The following is a 16274-nucleotide window of genomic DNA, read 5'->3' on the forward strand; positions in this document are numbered from 1 at the left end:
ACACCTAAGGAATGTTGACGAACCGAGGCAATTTGCGCGGAAGTCGATTCGTAGAATATAATTTAGTAAATGTTAAATCGACACGATTTGCAAGAATCAATTGATCATATCTAGACCAGAAGTCAGCGACGTAATTCTGGCTACAGTCCTTAATTTTTTGTCCACTCAATTGCAAGATTTTACGGAATTCATTCAACGGAATTCATGAATGATTTACCCAGCTTGAAATAAAAATTTATCCCATCATTCCTTTATCGATGGCCTCAGCCGCAACTCTTGAGGAAAACGTTTTGAAATGTCGGAAGATGGTGAGGACCTGAGTCTCCCATGGATCGAGAGTGAAATACTTATGATCATCAACGAAATTAGGTACCAGTATCAGTTAACAAGTTTTATTTTGAATTACAGGTAATGTGTTGTTTAGGGCGTAGTTAAAAGTAGTTCCTAGGTGTGGTGACCTCCCTGATAGCTAACAAAACTAATAACTCAGAACACGACTAGATAAAGGGACAGAGACGGACAGTCCGGGAGTTGGCCGGAATATGTCGATTTGACTAACCGGTAAGTTTATTTTTACTAGAAGTCTTGGGCAAAAATAGAGATTAGTTTTCCCAGACGTCAACATTATAAATCCTTGATGGTAGTTCCTTATTTCGGAAGTTATTTCAATCTTTATAACTTCTCCGTGTACATGTATTTTTTTATAAACTTGGGACGATTAATATACTTTACATTTTGTAAATTTGTAACTCTCTTCTTTTGAACCATAACTGTTCGGATCTGCGAGTTCTTTCGAAAGCTACATGTCCGATATGAATCTTGCTCCTCCGTCCACCAGCAGGAAATCCAGTACAAATCCTAAGATCAAACTTATACTTAGTCACGTGATAGATGATAAGACGTAAACAACTAACGTAGCACTCCTTACTATTTGAGCATCAGCTAACAGCCACTGCGTATTGGTGAACAGTTTACTTCCTAGCCACAAGTAAACGCTGGATCTCGAGTCGGCGACTGATTTACTCTCAGACTTTCGTTTACACAGTACCGTGATAAAGTCGGAGAGGAAGACTTCTCAAATGTAAGCTGTCCAACTTGTGTTCGACAGTGTTAGTTTTTGGCGACGATCCTCACTTCTCCATTGCTAGCATACCTGCAACAGACATGTATTTACATCAGCAAAATTTAGAACAGCTTCCACCATCCCTAAGACATTGAATTCCATAAAGCACGTACGCGAACTTACGCGAACATCAATAGGATGTGGAGAAGTGAAAGTGCTGAGTAATGAATTGTTTCTTGATTTACATTAATTTTTCAAAATATTTTAGATTTAACGAAGGAATTGTACAGTTGTCTAAATAGTAGATGAATAGGAGAGAATTTGGTGCCCAAGTGGAAAAACTGCATCCTCGTCACATTCGTCGATCAAGCCTTCCTTCAGCTCGAGGGAACACGTGCCATTTTCCGTCAATTCTAAAGGAAACGTGTTTACAACGTTGTAAGCGTCAAATTATCATGCACACTTCATATTAATATTCACTTCGTTCAGCGACAGCAGTCAAATATCGAGCATGTGTTTCCTCAAGAGCAGCAAAAGTACAAAACCTCCCAGCTTAGCAAGATTCGTTCAGCCGAATCCGCTTGCGTTGTTTCTCGAAAGTACTCCGATATTTCGATCCGGGCCTGAATTCCCTTCTTCAAGCCAACTTTGGCATTAATTTCAACTCGTCTTTGGAACCTTTCGATAACTTACAAAAATTTCGTTTTTTGGAAAATCTAGATTAATACTGCATTTTGTATTTATGCGATGCAAATATCTTGAAGTAAACGTGACAGTGGGCACGGGGACCCTTAGAGGGCGCCCTGAAGTCTGAGGGTAACAATAAGATCTTGCACCCTGATTAGCACGGGGGAAGGGGGTTAGTGGTGCGAATGATTAAACTTGAGAAAAGCCCTTAAAATAGGACACTACGTTTACAAGAATCTTTTCCTAAGCTACATGGCTAGGTAGCCTTAAATATCATCATTTTTGCCGTTCGTCCAAATTTGTCGGTAGAAATCATGATTTTTGAAAAATCTAGGAGGAGTAGACAAACTGCTATGTGGCCAAATGTCATTCCATCCGCGTTCACCGATCGCAACGATCGCAAATGATTATGTGCTGAGCTACCCTACACATTACTCGGGTCATCCTCGGTGTAAAAACCTGACGAGGTTTTCTTTGTTTTATGAGGTATTATTTTGCTGTACGCTATCGTTTCTAATGCTTTGTTGTCTTTGTTTTACGTCACTCGTGAGCTTCACAGGTTTTTAAACCGAGGATGAGCCGGTTTTTACACCGAGAATGAGCCCAGAATATGTAATCGGGGAATGTCCGCACTATTTCGCTTATTATATAGCTTTTGGAAAACATACTGTAAAGTCTTCCTTAGGCTTTTAATTCTCAGAGTTCCAAGTATACAATAACACGGATTAAACTCGAATTGAACTTAGAAATTCTCTGAGAAGCTTCAGCGAACTTCGCCAAAGACGTACGTCCAAAAGCCTTCTCTTCTGCGCGAACTTCGCGCTTAACTAAACTATCTCGTACAAAAAAGGATGATTAATCGTAGGTACTAAAAGTTGGAATCACCTGGAACCACCTGAAACCACCTGAAACCATCTGAAACCACCGATGAAACCACCTGAAACCCTCGGAAACCCCCAAGGAAACCATCTGAAATTACCTGAAAATATCTCGAAACAATTTAAAACAACATGAAAGCACCTTAAAAAATTACGGGTAACATCAGAAAATAAGTGTTAACAATCGAGTTTATCCACAAGGAGCCCGGCTTACGGATATCGTATATAATGCCCTACAGTACAGAATAGGCACCACAAACAGGTCTTCAAGGAAACATTCCATTGTTCTTGTTGAAAACACACTCAATTAGCTCTACGAACGGCTGGGAGTTGCACGGGAATATGCGAATTCATTTCTTGACAAAGCACTTGCGTGACAATAACAACATGCGATCGCGAATGCAAAGAAGAAACTGTTTTAAATCGAAAGAAATACGTGAAGTTTTTTTCAACGGGATCATGTAAATTATATATGAAAAAGCCCAGGAAGGCCTGAAGATTTTCAAACTTCCTAAGGAAATTTTGAACATTGCGTTTCTTTTTAATCAGAGACGAATATATAGCGTGACCTAGAATTTCACTGACTTTGTTTTTGCAAAAGTGAAATATATATGGATTTCTTGCAAGGTATTTTACTGCAAATGACAGAATATAGCTGATGAATGGTGGCTTTAACTTCCACTGCCTAAGTAAATTTCAGGTGGTTTCATCGGTGGTTTCAGATGGTTTCAGATGGTTTCAGTTGGTTTCAGGTGATTCCAACTTTTAGTACCTATGCCATTTTAATCTTGTTACATCATTTAGCTCATTGGAGCTTTGTTTTCTTATTTATTGTTTAGTGTCACTCGTTGCCATTTTGTTTTTGTACCGTTGCATCTATTTGCTGTGTAATAAACTTGTAAATCTTCCCTCGGATCTTTCGTTCTTACGTCGACCGTTTTGGCCGTCTTACATTGATGAACAGTACCAGTGTAACTCTCACTGTATTAAAGTTCATAGTCTGTCTTGAACACATTTAAAAGTGTGGGTAATTCTGTCTGCACTAAAAATGATTGTCTGGTTAATTGAGACAACCTTGAATTCAACTGATTTCCAATATTCATCATTGACACAAAATCATTAACAGAATTGATTCCTTGTTTGTTATTGTAAATCAAAGCCGGAGCATAAACTCATTACAACACATTGTTGTCCTGAATTTTGTCCAAATACCAACTCATTATAATTTGGCTATATGGTGCCGTTATTGTTTTACTAGGGTCAATGTACATTGGAGTAGGACCAGGGTTTTTCTCTATATCTGAACTCAGTTGAAATTTACAATAGTTTGATGCGAAGGAGTCTCCTTCTTGTAACGTAAAGTAACAGTCAACGCAAAACCCACCAAATCGCTCAAATTCGCCATTAAGAACCACAGAAACGACAATACACAGCAAGTGATGTAGGTTTACATTTATTTTGAGCCTTAACACAGACATTCCTTGATAAAAGTTTTCGATATTACGACTCTTCAATATTCTCCCATACATTTCTTTATATTTCGAACGAACGAACCACCAGACACGCTGCTTGTGTGGGCTCCCTGTGTACATGCAAACCTGTCCACGGTTTGACTTCAAAAAAATGGATTTGCACAGGATGCGAATATTTCTCGATTTGTCTCACAGTGTTTTGAAAGGGATGGAAATCATGGAAATAAGATCTCTGGAATCAAATCCAAGCGTGTAAATAAGGCAGTCTAAAGAACTAATTGACCTTCATGACATTTTTGTACGTTTCAAGCCATTTCAGCAAAAGGAGAAAAATGTGCTGATAAAGTTCATTTCCTTATAGTAATTAAAGCGCGAATACGTGACAGTTGTCACGTAGGCAGAAATTTTTAGTCAGTAATTCAATTTAATTAAATTGCTGACTCGAATTTTCCAACATTAACCTATTATCAGCGGCTGCCTCCTTTTTTCGTTTTGAAAACATTGCTAGATTGATGAAATATCACCGTCAAAATGAACAACTCTAAGTGTTATTAGTATACTGACTTGTTCGTATTGCGATTTGTCGAGTCCACGGACATCTTTCACTATTTCTTCACCGAGCTCAGACATTCCTATCATGACACTTTCGACATTGCTGATCCTAGTAGTATGCAGGACACGTGTCATGTATGAACTTCGTAATACTCTTGTTCACCATTGCGTCTGTGGCTCAGTGGTAGAGCATCAGAACGCGGTTGGATTCCTCACGGGGACTCGACCGAGTTTTTCCTTGTCCCACGCTCGCCATGACACAAATATCTTTCTCTATATCTCAAGGTACTTCGACTATAAAAGACCGGACGTATACCCATCGAAGTTACAGACGTTTTACATCAATGACACGGTGGAGTGGATGTAAAAATCTACAAGAAAGCGTTTAGTGATGAAATAATTCCTTCGTATTGCTACAAAAGAATCGTGCACCGTCATGCTAAATGAGCACACGTCAAAATTTTTTACGTTCGTTAACGAGTCTGAGTATGTTAGTCACGCAATATCTACTGCCAAGTACTCGTAAATTTGTTGTAGCATTTCCACCGCTCTCTGTCGCTCGGCTGCCTTTGTTTTCTTCGAGTACCCACAAAATCACCACTTAAACAGAACAGAACAGGCAAGTCGATGACTTTTCGAACTTGTTCTGTGTCGCTAGCTCAGCGAAGACGCTACCGTTGTAACTGCTCTGAAGTGACTTTAATTGTCGACATTGCTGTTCGCCTCTCCGATTACTATCAGGCTTCCTTCAGACGCGTAAGACGTCGAAGTCTACGTCTGGTAAAATTCCCCAAAAATGACACCAAAGTGCGACAAAATTTTCGCAGGTTGCGATACACTATTCCTTTCACCATTGTTTTCTTTAAAATCAACGAATCGCATGCATATGCAATGACGAAAGTGCCAAAGAAAGGTTGACAAATACCGGCTCGACGCGATTGGCTCTTCAATTATGTTTAGAAGGGTGAAAGTGAACATGGAAGTGTTTCTATTCAGCAATAGTAATTTCTACCGTTACCTTTAATTTTACCTTATGAGACTGATTCTCAGAAGATTGCATGATTTATTCGAGCTTGTCTGAAATAAAATGTCGACTGCAGCCTACTAAAAGAAGAGATTTTTAAGTTGTCAAAAGTAGTCGTAGGCTTGGGGAAACGTTCGACCGAATAATATTTCGCTACGGTAGAGAAAAACCAAAAAGGCAAGAAAGAAGAAAAGGATTCAAAAGGGAACAAGGATATTGGAAGTTGGAGAAGGTTGTCACGGATCACAGATGACAAATTTAAAACTCAAAGCTGACCTTCTGAGTCACCATGACGGGCTCCTTTAAAGGAGCACTCTGATGAAACCACCCTATAATTTGAAAAACCCGAAAAATTCATTTATTTCATTATAATATGAAGTTTTACCGATTAATAAAGCCTTTTCAATAATAATTTTAGTTGAAAGTCAATTCTAGGGCGAGAAATTATGAATTGAAAATCGTTCCGCCATTAATTTTCCTAATCGCTTCGCAGGCTCAAGAAGACTGGCGCGAGTTCGGAGATTACTCATTTGACGCGCCGTGATCGTGGCTAATTATCAAAAACAGTACTTTGATCGTATAAATTGCTTTTTATAATACTAAGACTAAGACTATTTCACTAAATTTCACGAGGTTTCCGTATCATATCAAACTCACGGGATACAAATAGTCTCTTACTGAATTTCGTGACCACGCCCACTTCATCGGCCCACTCAAGTCGAGTGCGATTTTTGAATGTTATATCATCTTGCCGACTCTCTGTATAAAAAGTTAACAATGTACCACCGAAATATTGAACTATAATATCATGGGTTTCCATTTTGTGTATTTTCGTACTACAAAGTAAAGTTTTTCCTTCGTCATTTTCACCTTTTCCCGAGCGGGTCCGTCAAAATTAAGAAGGCGTTCGTGGTCAAAACAAGACCGAGCAAGGAGTCTTGGGCGATTTCTCTCTTACGCAAGCGCAAATTGAAAATGTACCGCCAAAATCAAAGAGAGGAACAAATTTCCTTTGTTTTGATATGTAAATTGTCGAACAAGGAGCAGATTGAACCTCGTCAAATGGCTAGTCAAAACAACCACACTTTCCTCCTTTTGCTCGTTTCCTGTTTTAGAAGCGTGAAAGCAGTGGGAGAAGAATCGGGTAGCTCGGAAAGCGCTTCACCATCGTTTACTTACGGGATCAACAAGTAAGATTTGTAAAGCTATTTTCCGAAAGAGTCGGAATAAATACATTTTTTTCAGGTTAGATTGCTGTTTTTACCCTAAACGTCGTCCAATAAATTTTTGTTGCAGCCTACTAATCTATACAATTTCGAAGGAAAATATTCAGATGTTTCACCGTCCCCGAAGGGGGTTCTGTCCTGGTGTACCGGTTCACAAGGGAATTACCATTGTTCTTTCTTTGTTTAGGAGTTATCGGTTAGCTATTGTGTATTGTTTGGTCTTTTGTATTGGCTCTTGTGAACCGGTACACGAGGACAGAACCCCGAAGGGTCTCCACTCATCGAAGCGTGTACTGAATTTTCAGTCTCTTGTTGGGTTTGTCAACCTCCGTGACTTCAATATCATACAATTTTGTATCTTTTCTCTGTGAAATGACCTTTTTAACAGGGGTTTATGCTGAGTATTCGTTGCAGAATCGCTTTGGTTCTCTTATCTCTCTCTTTGGCTTGTCCGCCATTTTGAAAATTTGCTCAGGAGGGGATCTGGGTTAGCGGCCGCGCCAGGCTGGAACCGACAAAAACAAATGTCCATCGCAGTGGGGAAACAGTTTGATATGAATTTAAAAGTGTGTTGAGTAATCTACGTCACATTGGGAGGGACCGCTGACCGAAGATAAGTTGGCCGTGATCACGAAAATTAATGGCGGAACGGTTCTCAAATCGTAATTTCTCGCCCTAGAATTGACTTTCAACTAAAATCATAATTGAAAAGGCTTTATTAATCACTAAAAATTCATATTATAATGAAATAACTGAATTTTTCGGATTATCAAATTATAAGGCGGTTTCATCAGAGTGCTCCTTAAAGAAATAACATTGAAAATGAATCAACAAAATATATGGCGTAGAAAATTTTAATTCTTCACTGTTCGATTGCGCGATTAACCGATGTTTTCAGCACGCAAATGTTTACTACGTAAACATGGAGACGGAACAACCTCCACACGATAACCTTGGACTAGACTATACCTTTGGATTGTGGAATTTGGACCTTGCCACACTACATATGACAACCGTAGTGAATTTGAGAAAATGGGTGAAAATAGTTTTAAACGTCTATAAACGATTTAAGTAGAAACAATACTCTGGAAACTGCGTGAGTATGTAGACTTACTTTTGTTGATAATGTTATAATATTATTGTAATGACGTAATCGTTTTATATGTCACTTGACCTTGTAGAAAGCACATACTTTTTGGTAGTGCCGTGTGCTCGACACAGTTCTTCGATTAAAACAGTTCTTTTGATTAAATTCGATTCGAAGATGTTACAATCATGTTGTTACTTGTTATTATGTAATTTCAGTTTTAAATTGTTATTTTTAAATATTTTCCATTATGTATTTTTTTGTTGTTGTTTTTGCTGTCAGGTGTGGTTTTATTGTTGTGTGCGTTTCAGTTGCACTAATTAAGCTTCACTAGACGCAGAAAAAGCTCTCTCAGGATTCAGAATGAAAAAGAGAAAGGAATGTCAAGCTAAACTTTTATGATCAAGATTGGTAAAGTATTTCCAATATAAGTAAACAAGAGATTACTAACCAGCCACTTGAAGAAAATTTATCGGCTGGTTTTAGGTACGAGTCTTACAGACCGGTCATTATTTCTCGCCTGGGAGGAGGGGGGTGGTTCAGAGGATTTTGGTTGATATCCCTCCTCATTGGCAGTTAACTGACAGTCGGTTATCTAGAACCTCCCCCCCCCCCACCCCCATAACATTCTGTTAGCAACTACTGATTCCCCGTCGGTTCCCTCTAAAAACCATGTGATCCTCCAAGTTCCTCTACTCCTCCCCTCAGGTGATAAGTAATGACTGGTTTCATAGTGGGATTCTTTTTCATTGATTTTAGTGACATCCCTTGTGATACTGAAAGCCAAAGAGAAGAGCCGTACACGCAAAACCAGAAACGGCGACCAACCGAACTAAAGCTGCCCCCCTGGATAGCGTGGTTGGAAATTCACCATCGGGTGAATATGCAGGGCACACGGCAAAACTCTTGAATGAAGACAGTTACTGTCGTTTGTTAAAAGAAGAATACGGTCGCGTTCTGTATGAAAGAGACCTTGCAAAACGAAATCTTGCAGTTGCAAATTACCGGCCTAATGAGGAGCTCCAGAAAGAGAGACATGACAAGGAATTTGGTAGGAATCTTGTCAGTCACTTTTCCTTTCGATCTTGACCGCTAAGTTATTCCGTTTTAATGAAAGGGCCCGTGTAAGTTGTCCTGCAGCCTTTTGTCCCTTGGCCATACAATCCCTGGTATCTCCTCACCCTCAGTACTTCGAGTCCCCCCCCCCCCCCGTCACGTAATCCCTTTAATTCTCCAGATTCGTTCCTGGCTTCGATTCATAGCTTTGTTATTTGATATATGTTACTATATTTGTATATTTTCTCAGCGACGAGAATTATATGCGAAGGCCTTAGCTAACAAAATGTATTAATCTCAGAAGCTGTGGCAGTCACAGATCAGAGCAACAACATGGAACATGTACACGAAGAACAGAACCGGTCTAGCCCCCGACTAAGCTCCAAATATTCGGGATTACCTTTGGATCATCGTGCTAGAAGGGAAAAAGGCACGAGAGTCCATACTCATCTTAACGGGTACGCAAATCACCTGAGTAACTCTGAAGACCAAGACGAACATGGAATTAAAGACAGCAATAATAATGTTAGTAATTGTAATGACGATCACAGCCGTGGTGGTGGTGGTGGTGATGATAATGACGATGATGGTGTCAGTAGAAACAGCGAGGAAAACAGTGACAACAGTGACGATGACAGAGGCAATGGAGATAAAGATGATGAAAACTGTGACGAAAACTGTGACAGCAAATACCATAATGATGATGGAGGGAACACTAGCCACAATGTTGAGGACGACTTTACCTGCAACAATGGCGGTTGTGCAAAGAGTCACACAATTCAAGCCCCTCTTTCTCCAAATGCAGACGAAACAACTGTAGGGTCAGATGAAACTGAAGAGTCTCTGACTGAGGAATTAAACGTCAGCTTGCGATTTAACTCTCAGCACAGCATTGACGAGGACACGGGCAACTTTAGTGTAGAGAATAGTAATAGAAACCCAGTAGGTAGCAATAGTATCAACAGCAATAATGACACTTCTTGTGAAAATCCCAACACCAGAAATGACAAGAAGAAAGCTAACAGATTCGAAGTGAGAAATAATGCCGAGCGTTCAGCGGAAAGAGATGGTATAGCTGCAAGCCAAGGAGCAAGACCAAAGATTGTACCGCAGAATCCAGTGCTGTTCGATGCACATTACCAGAATGGAAAGATACCATCCTTGGAGACAACTGGTATTGATCAGATTTTTCTCGCCCGGCACTCAACAGATCCAAGTCTTCCGCAGATCTCGTTTACAGAAAGTTATGACATGTACACTAGCAACGATTGAACCAAAACTTCTATAACTAGTAACAGCAGCTCCTCCTCACTTTGGAACCTCCCTCGTTCGCCGGCTCCTGAAAGAAGCGGGTTGGTGCTAGAGAATGTAACTTCCAGAGGGCTGATTCCATGGTATGGAGATCCAATGCCAGTAAATTACTAACCTGTGACATCAATGACGGGGCAGTTCTCCAACGCATGTAATTTCAGCCGCGACATTGACCGGTTAAACTGGAATGAAAATCTGCCAAGCAACATACATCTAACAAGCTTTTCAAGTTTTGGTAACTTTACTGCAGAAAATGGGACTCAGACAGCATCACCTTCACTTAGAGTCAGCCTATTGGCGCCCGCTGTTACCCCACCAAGTTCCAGGATACGTTTTCAAACCGCCATTTCGCAATTTTCTTCAAGTACGATGTCAGGAAGTGTAGCCCCAGTTACTTCCACTTATGATATGTTAGGTAGCTATGGACGAGAACGAGTAGGGGACTTCAAAAGGTACAGGCCCTCCTTTAGAAATAACCAAGCAAATAGTGGTTTGACTTCACCAGAAATGGTTATTCCAGAGAGACGAGAAGAAAGCTCGAGGAACCATCACCTATTCAATAATCAACGGGAAGGTTCACATGCTTCAGTATCGCTTGGGGACCCTTCACTGGTTTCTCTAGAACAACAAGTGGCTGAAATCGATAGAGTTCTTAAAAAACGAAAAGAACGGACCAAAAGACAGAGCGAGGCGGCACAAAGACATCGGGAGATAAGGGAAAAGAGGCAAAAAGAGGCAAGAGAAAGGAAAGAGAGAAGAAAGAGAAACGAGAGAACAAGAGGAGAGAGAAAGAAAAGAGAGGAAACAGAGAGAAATGAGAGAAAGAGAAGACGGAGAAACGAGAGAGAGGGAACTGAGAGAAATGAGAGAAAGAGAAGAAAGAGAAATGAGAGAGAGGGAAGAAATAGAAAATAGAGGGAGGATGGAAAGAGAATTGGAAGAGAGAAGAGAACGCGAAACAAGAATAAGACATGACAGTATTGTAGAAGAGAGCCTTCCCCTTCAGGAGACTCCACTATGGCAGTGTGAACATTACCAGTGGAGATGCAGCGTCAAGTTTCCATGTTGCGGAGTGTTTCATCCGTGCCACCGCTGTCACAATTTATCGGGGACATGCCCTGCTGATGAGAAGGCACATCATGCGACGCATGTCAAGTGCGGAAATTGCGGACTCGAAGAAGAGGTTAGCATACTTGAACTTTTGTCGTACTGAAGTAGCTTAGAGGTAATTACCCGATTGATTCATTCCCAAAATACCTGTCTTTAAGATCCAATGGAAGTGAGTTACATCTAACATCAGATTGATCAGAAAACCAAGAGCGTCAGAAAGCCTTCGGTTCGAGTCGACGTAAAAAGCAAATTCCTCGTGAACATTAAGGCCAATCAGATCAAAGCGCGGAAAAAAAAGTTGTGCCCAGGTTCCCACTGGTTTTAGTGTGGGTTAGAAGGTGGTCGTCGGTGTGAGTCTGTTTATGTCACGCCTCTGCAAAAATTGCCACACGGACATTGCTTATGCCGAAAACATTTATAACTCGCAATGTTTAGTTAACAAATTCTTGGCAAAATATTTTTTCTTCTGACTGATGATATTCTCAGATAAATGAAGGAAGTCAAAATTGCAGACGTTGTGGCTTAAAACTGTCAGAATATTTCTGCCCAAAGTGTAAGCATTTTACAGGAGTTGACAAGAACCCTTTTCACTGCGAGAAGTGCGAAATCTGCCGGTAAGTTGGTTTTATATTGAAAGACGCAAGGACTTGTTGAAAAGTTTATTCGCTCGTGCGCAAAACATAATAGCCAGTTATATACAGATTTAAACGCCTTTTTATAATAAATTGTTTTCTTTCAACTTGCTGGAGATAGTTTCAAGAGACGTGCCATAGATTGAAAGAAGAAAACGATACATTGCACATTATCCTGTTTAATCTTTGCAAAGAACATTTCAATCGTTTTTGCTTTGCAAAAATTAAAGTTTTGGGAGAAAAATCCACCGGCTTGGAATGACGTTAGTGACGTAATACTTTGTATCATACAATTTCAACAATCTGTTTTGCAGCATTTACAAGGACAGATCCTTTCACTGTGATGTGTGCAATGTTTGCCTGGACAAGCGACTAAAAGGAAAACACAAATGTCGGCCAAATTCAGGACATGACGAGTGTTGCATTTGCTTGGAGGTAAATTAGAGCTCATATCTCACGCTTTTAAATTGCTTCAAACACCGAGCTGAGAACTTTCGCCATGAAGCAATAATCTTTAACGCCATCTAAAGCCTCAGGAGACACTGTTCAGGGTAGCGTTTTTACTGACACTTTAAATTCTGCACTCTATTTCAGGACGCGTTCAGCGGTTGTCAGATCCTGCCATGCTCTCATAAGGTTCACAGGGAGTGTGCCATTGCAATGATACAGAATGGCGTGTAAGTATGCTTAAAATAGTCTATAACAAGTGTTAGAAACGTTTTAAAGGATGCTAACGAACGTGCGAAAGTACAACTTATGGAATAGTGGCGATGATAACGATAATAAATGATAATGATAATACGATATTATCAATAAAGTTTTCAACTATGGAAAAGGATGCGACGTTAGTTCTTTGGGAAGACGAAGCTATTTTCATGAAACTCTTATTGCTGTTATCAATTTATGTATAAAGATTTTTTTACTTAGTGCCATGAAAACGCCATTACTCTTTAGGGATGTGAACATCATACCCGCATTCTGTGGGTCCAATAAATAGCATTATTTTACGCAAAGGTACAGTATCTAACGACAGTTTTCGATTGGGTGTCAAAGTAATTTGCGATTGCTTTGGTTTTGCATTACCTTACTCTCAACCTCGTTCCCAGGGCCTTTTCCCTTAGTTGGCCCTGGAAAAGAGGTTGCTTTTCTCTCTGATTGGTCCAGAAAACTCGCGCCAGCCTCTAAAACCAATTACGACTTGGCCACACACGTGCACGTTTTCTCGCGCTTCAGGGAGTTTACCTGCCGTCTCTTTGAATCCTTATTGACTATTAGCAAATTCAATCGAGTTTCAAAAGCAACTAGGGTTGCAATGGCTTTCCTTCACCGCGCCCTGTGATTGGTTTCTAAATCTCACGCCAACCTCTCAAGATCTCTCAGCAATTGAGATGCAAAACTAAACCCATCCAGGATTTGATCACTCCTTTTTTCCCGCCTTTGAAGAGTTTGCTTAGAGCGCTCTGGATTTCACAGTTTTTGTTTCTTTTGCTTTTAGACGTAATTGCCCAATATGCTGCCACCCTCTGTACGGTCAGCTCCGGCAGTAACTTCTTTGACTCTAGAAACAGAGTGATCCTTGCCAAGATGGCGAAGTTAAACTAGAATTCTTCACTAGGAAGTGCAGGTTTAAATACTGCACCAAGAAATGTGCGCTAATAACTGATACCAATGAGTTAAAGAAAATGAGAAAAACGCGTTTAATTAATTATTTTATACTCAATTTGAGATCAGTGCTATCAGGAAAATGAGCGCAATATTCATACCAAGCTGCACATACCGTCAAGATAAGAAAAAAAAAAAATTAAAATAAAATTGCCTATAACTGATCTAAGACAAAAAGAGATGAATAGTGAAACGATCTAAATGCCTCGTTAGAAAAATAGATTGACGTGGTTGGTAACCAAAAAGAAAAAAAACAGCTTCAAAAGCGATAACGAATTCAAATTAATAGTCATATAAGTCTGATATCATAATGGCCACCGTTATAATAGTCTGATATAATAATGGTTGTATAACTGCGAAAGCGTTACTTTTTTAACTCGAATATTTATCCACATCGGCGTTAATAGTAGTAGAAGTGGTTTGAAACAAAAAAAACGTAAAATACAAGTTAAGTTAACTAAATAAACGAATTACAAACAGAAAAAAAGAATAAAAACGAAGCGAAACGGCAAATATACTTTCATTAATAACGCTATATCTAGAAACTACAATAGCAAGTAACTGGAATACTTCCAAACAGAGAACTGTGACGGCGCGACAGCTGTGGATGAACTGATTTAAAAAAGTGATTACGGTACGCGAAAAAGAAATGGGCTTTAGATACAAGAAGATTGCCAAATAACGTGCATTATTAGAAATGTTCAAAACAGGTATAAATGACGAAGAAAAACGCGAACAAACTTAACAAATAACACATAAAGAAGGTGTGAAAAAATAAAGGACGAAATAAACAAATATCAATGACACTAAAGTAATTAGCGCTTATTAGATCCTACAGGTTTTGTTCCGAGAATGAAAGAATTTCAAGTTAACTCGTAATGATAAAGAGTAGAAAACCCACCAGAGCGAATTCGGCAAATCTATTATTAAATCCATTAGAGCAATCGTTACTCGTACGTGCATATTGTCGGAACTAAGTAAATAGCTTAACACCGAGGCAGCACATATTTTTTTAAGTTAAGGTTCTTACGACGTGGCTTGCATTTTTTTTAAATTCTATTTTCTATTTTTTTTTTTTATTATTCACGAGTCGATGAAACAGTACTATATTTTCTTTAGATAGTAGTTGCATCCTACAAAATAGATATTAGAAAATACGTTTCTCCTGATCATTGCTCTCACCATAATAGGCTATTTTCTTTTTCACTTATTTTTTTAGCTACAGTACAATTACAATTCCAAATAAGAGATAAATGCATAAAAACTGATCGTTTATTATTCTCACGTTTTTACGACGTGAATGAGTGCTTGTTTTTTAAATTCTATTATTAGTGATTTTTTTTACTCACGAACAAACAGTATTAAATTTTTTAGCTGATAGTAACATCCTACAAAAAAAAATTTATAAGTAGTACGTTTCTCCTAATTATTGCTCTCACCACAGTAGGCTACTTTTTTCACTTAATTTTTTTTAGCTACAGTTTAATGCTGTTACAATTCGAAATAAAATATAAATTGGCTTAAAACTGATCGTTTATTGTTCTCAGTATTTTGTCATGTCAAAGTGTTCTCAGATCTTAGATATTCCCAATATCAGCTTGATGGAAACAAATGATATCTCAGCGTAGGATTTGCTCGGCGACAATCTTGTGTTGAAAGAGACGTGGCACCAAAACCCTGAAAAAGAGAACATTTTTTACTGTACTTGAATTTTTAGAATCAATTGTCTCACTAAATGCTTTCTACATTGTCACATCATGCAAGTCTTGGGAAAGACCTTGCACATTGCAAGATCTCCATCCCTCAGGAAATCTCCCTTAAATGATAATACATTGATAAACATTGTATGGTGCCACTGCTTGCCCTCTCACAGAGAGACAAGAGAAAAGTGCTTTGATGTCAAAATGATAACTTTCAGCCCCTTGTGATGGCGTAGTCTGATCGTCTGGGTGAGTGTAGTCCTGAGAAGGACTGTTGTAGGTAGTAATGACTAAGATGTTTACACAACCTGGGAAGAAGTCCGCATGAGAGACAAGGTACACTGACCCTTTTAAAGGAACTTTTTAGGGTGAAAATGCCCTTACGCACAAAAAGGAACTTTATTTAGTACAATACTGCCGGTCTTATTGTTAAAGTATTGTAGTGTATGTTTGCGGAAGAGGCAGTGGCCAGATGATCAGTGGACTGGACGCTGGGTCGAGAGGTCTGGGATATGCTCCAGCTGGGTGTAGCACAGACTTTACATTAGCAGAGGTGTTATGGAGAGTGCCCGTATTTTCTAGAAAGTGTTGTGTTACAGAATTACTAAACATAGAACTCAGTGAGGAAGTTTCTGGAACCCTTAGTCATGCTGACTCATTAAGAACTCTTAATGGAACTTTCTAGAACCCTTAGTCAGCATATTTTGTTATTATGCAATAGCAAAGTAATGATCATGACAGGACAGAAAAATGCGTGCACTGTAAGTACCTCCCGTTGTCCCATACAAAGCCTTAGAAAAGTTTTCTAAGGCTT

General features: G+C 39.3%; 1 protein-coding gene and 2 long non-coding RNA genes across 3 annotated transcripts; 2 read left to right on the top strand and 1 right to left on the bottom strand.

The window, feature by feature from the left end:
• Nucleotides 1-378: 378 nt before the first annotated feature.
• LOC148725022 (uncharacterized) lies at nucleotides 379-3376 on the bottom strand. The gene is made up of 2 exons (XR_015990415.1): nucleotides 1247-3376; nucleotides 379-1153 (listed from the first exon to the last, which is right to left on the bottom strand). It is a non-coding gene; the product is annotated as an uncharacterized LOC148725022 (long non-coding RNA).
• On the top strand, nucleotides 3251-3535 carry LOC148725023 (uncharacterized). Its single transcript, XR_015990416.1, has 2 exons — nucleotides 3251-3340; nucleotides 3371-3535. It is a non-coding gene; the product is annotated as an uncharacterized LOC148725023 (long non-coding RNA).
• Nucleotides 3536-8770: 5235 nt separating this feature from the next.
• LOC111332792 (uncharacterized) lies at nucleotides 8771-15290 on the top strand. The gene is given in 7 exon segments (XM_022938239.2): nucleotides 8771-9040; nucleotides 9347-11091; nucleotides 11138-11539; nucleotides 11953-12080; nucleotides 12413-12533; nucleotides 12693-12775; nucleotides 13594-15290. Coding segments are annotated over 6 exon segments (2499 nt in total). The 5' UTR covers nucleotides 8771-9040; nucleotides 9347-9378; the 3' UTR covers nucleotides 13646-15290.
• Nucleotides 15291-16274: the final 984 nt, after the last annotated feature.

The sequence above is a fragment of the Stylophora pistillata genome, chromosome 8 (assembly GCF_964205215.1).
Source record: "Stylophora pistillata chromosome 8, jaStyPist1.2, whole genome shotgun sequence".
Taxonomy (NCBI): Eukaryota; Metazoa; Cnidaria; class Anthozoa; order Scleractinia; family Pocilloporidae; genus Stylophora; species Stylophora pistillata.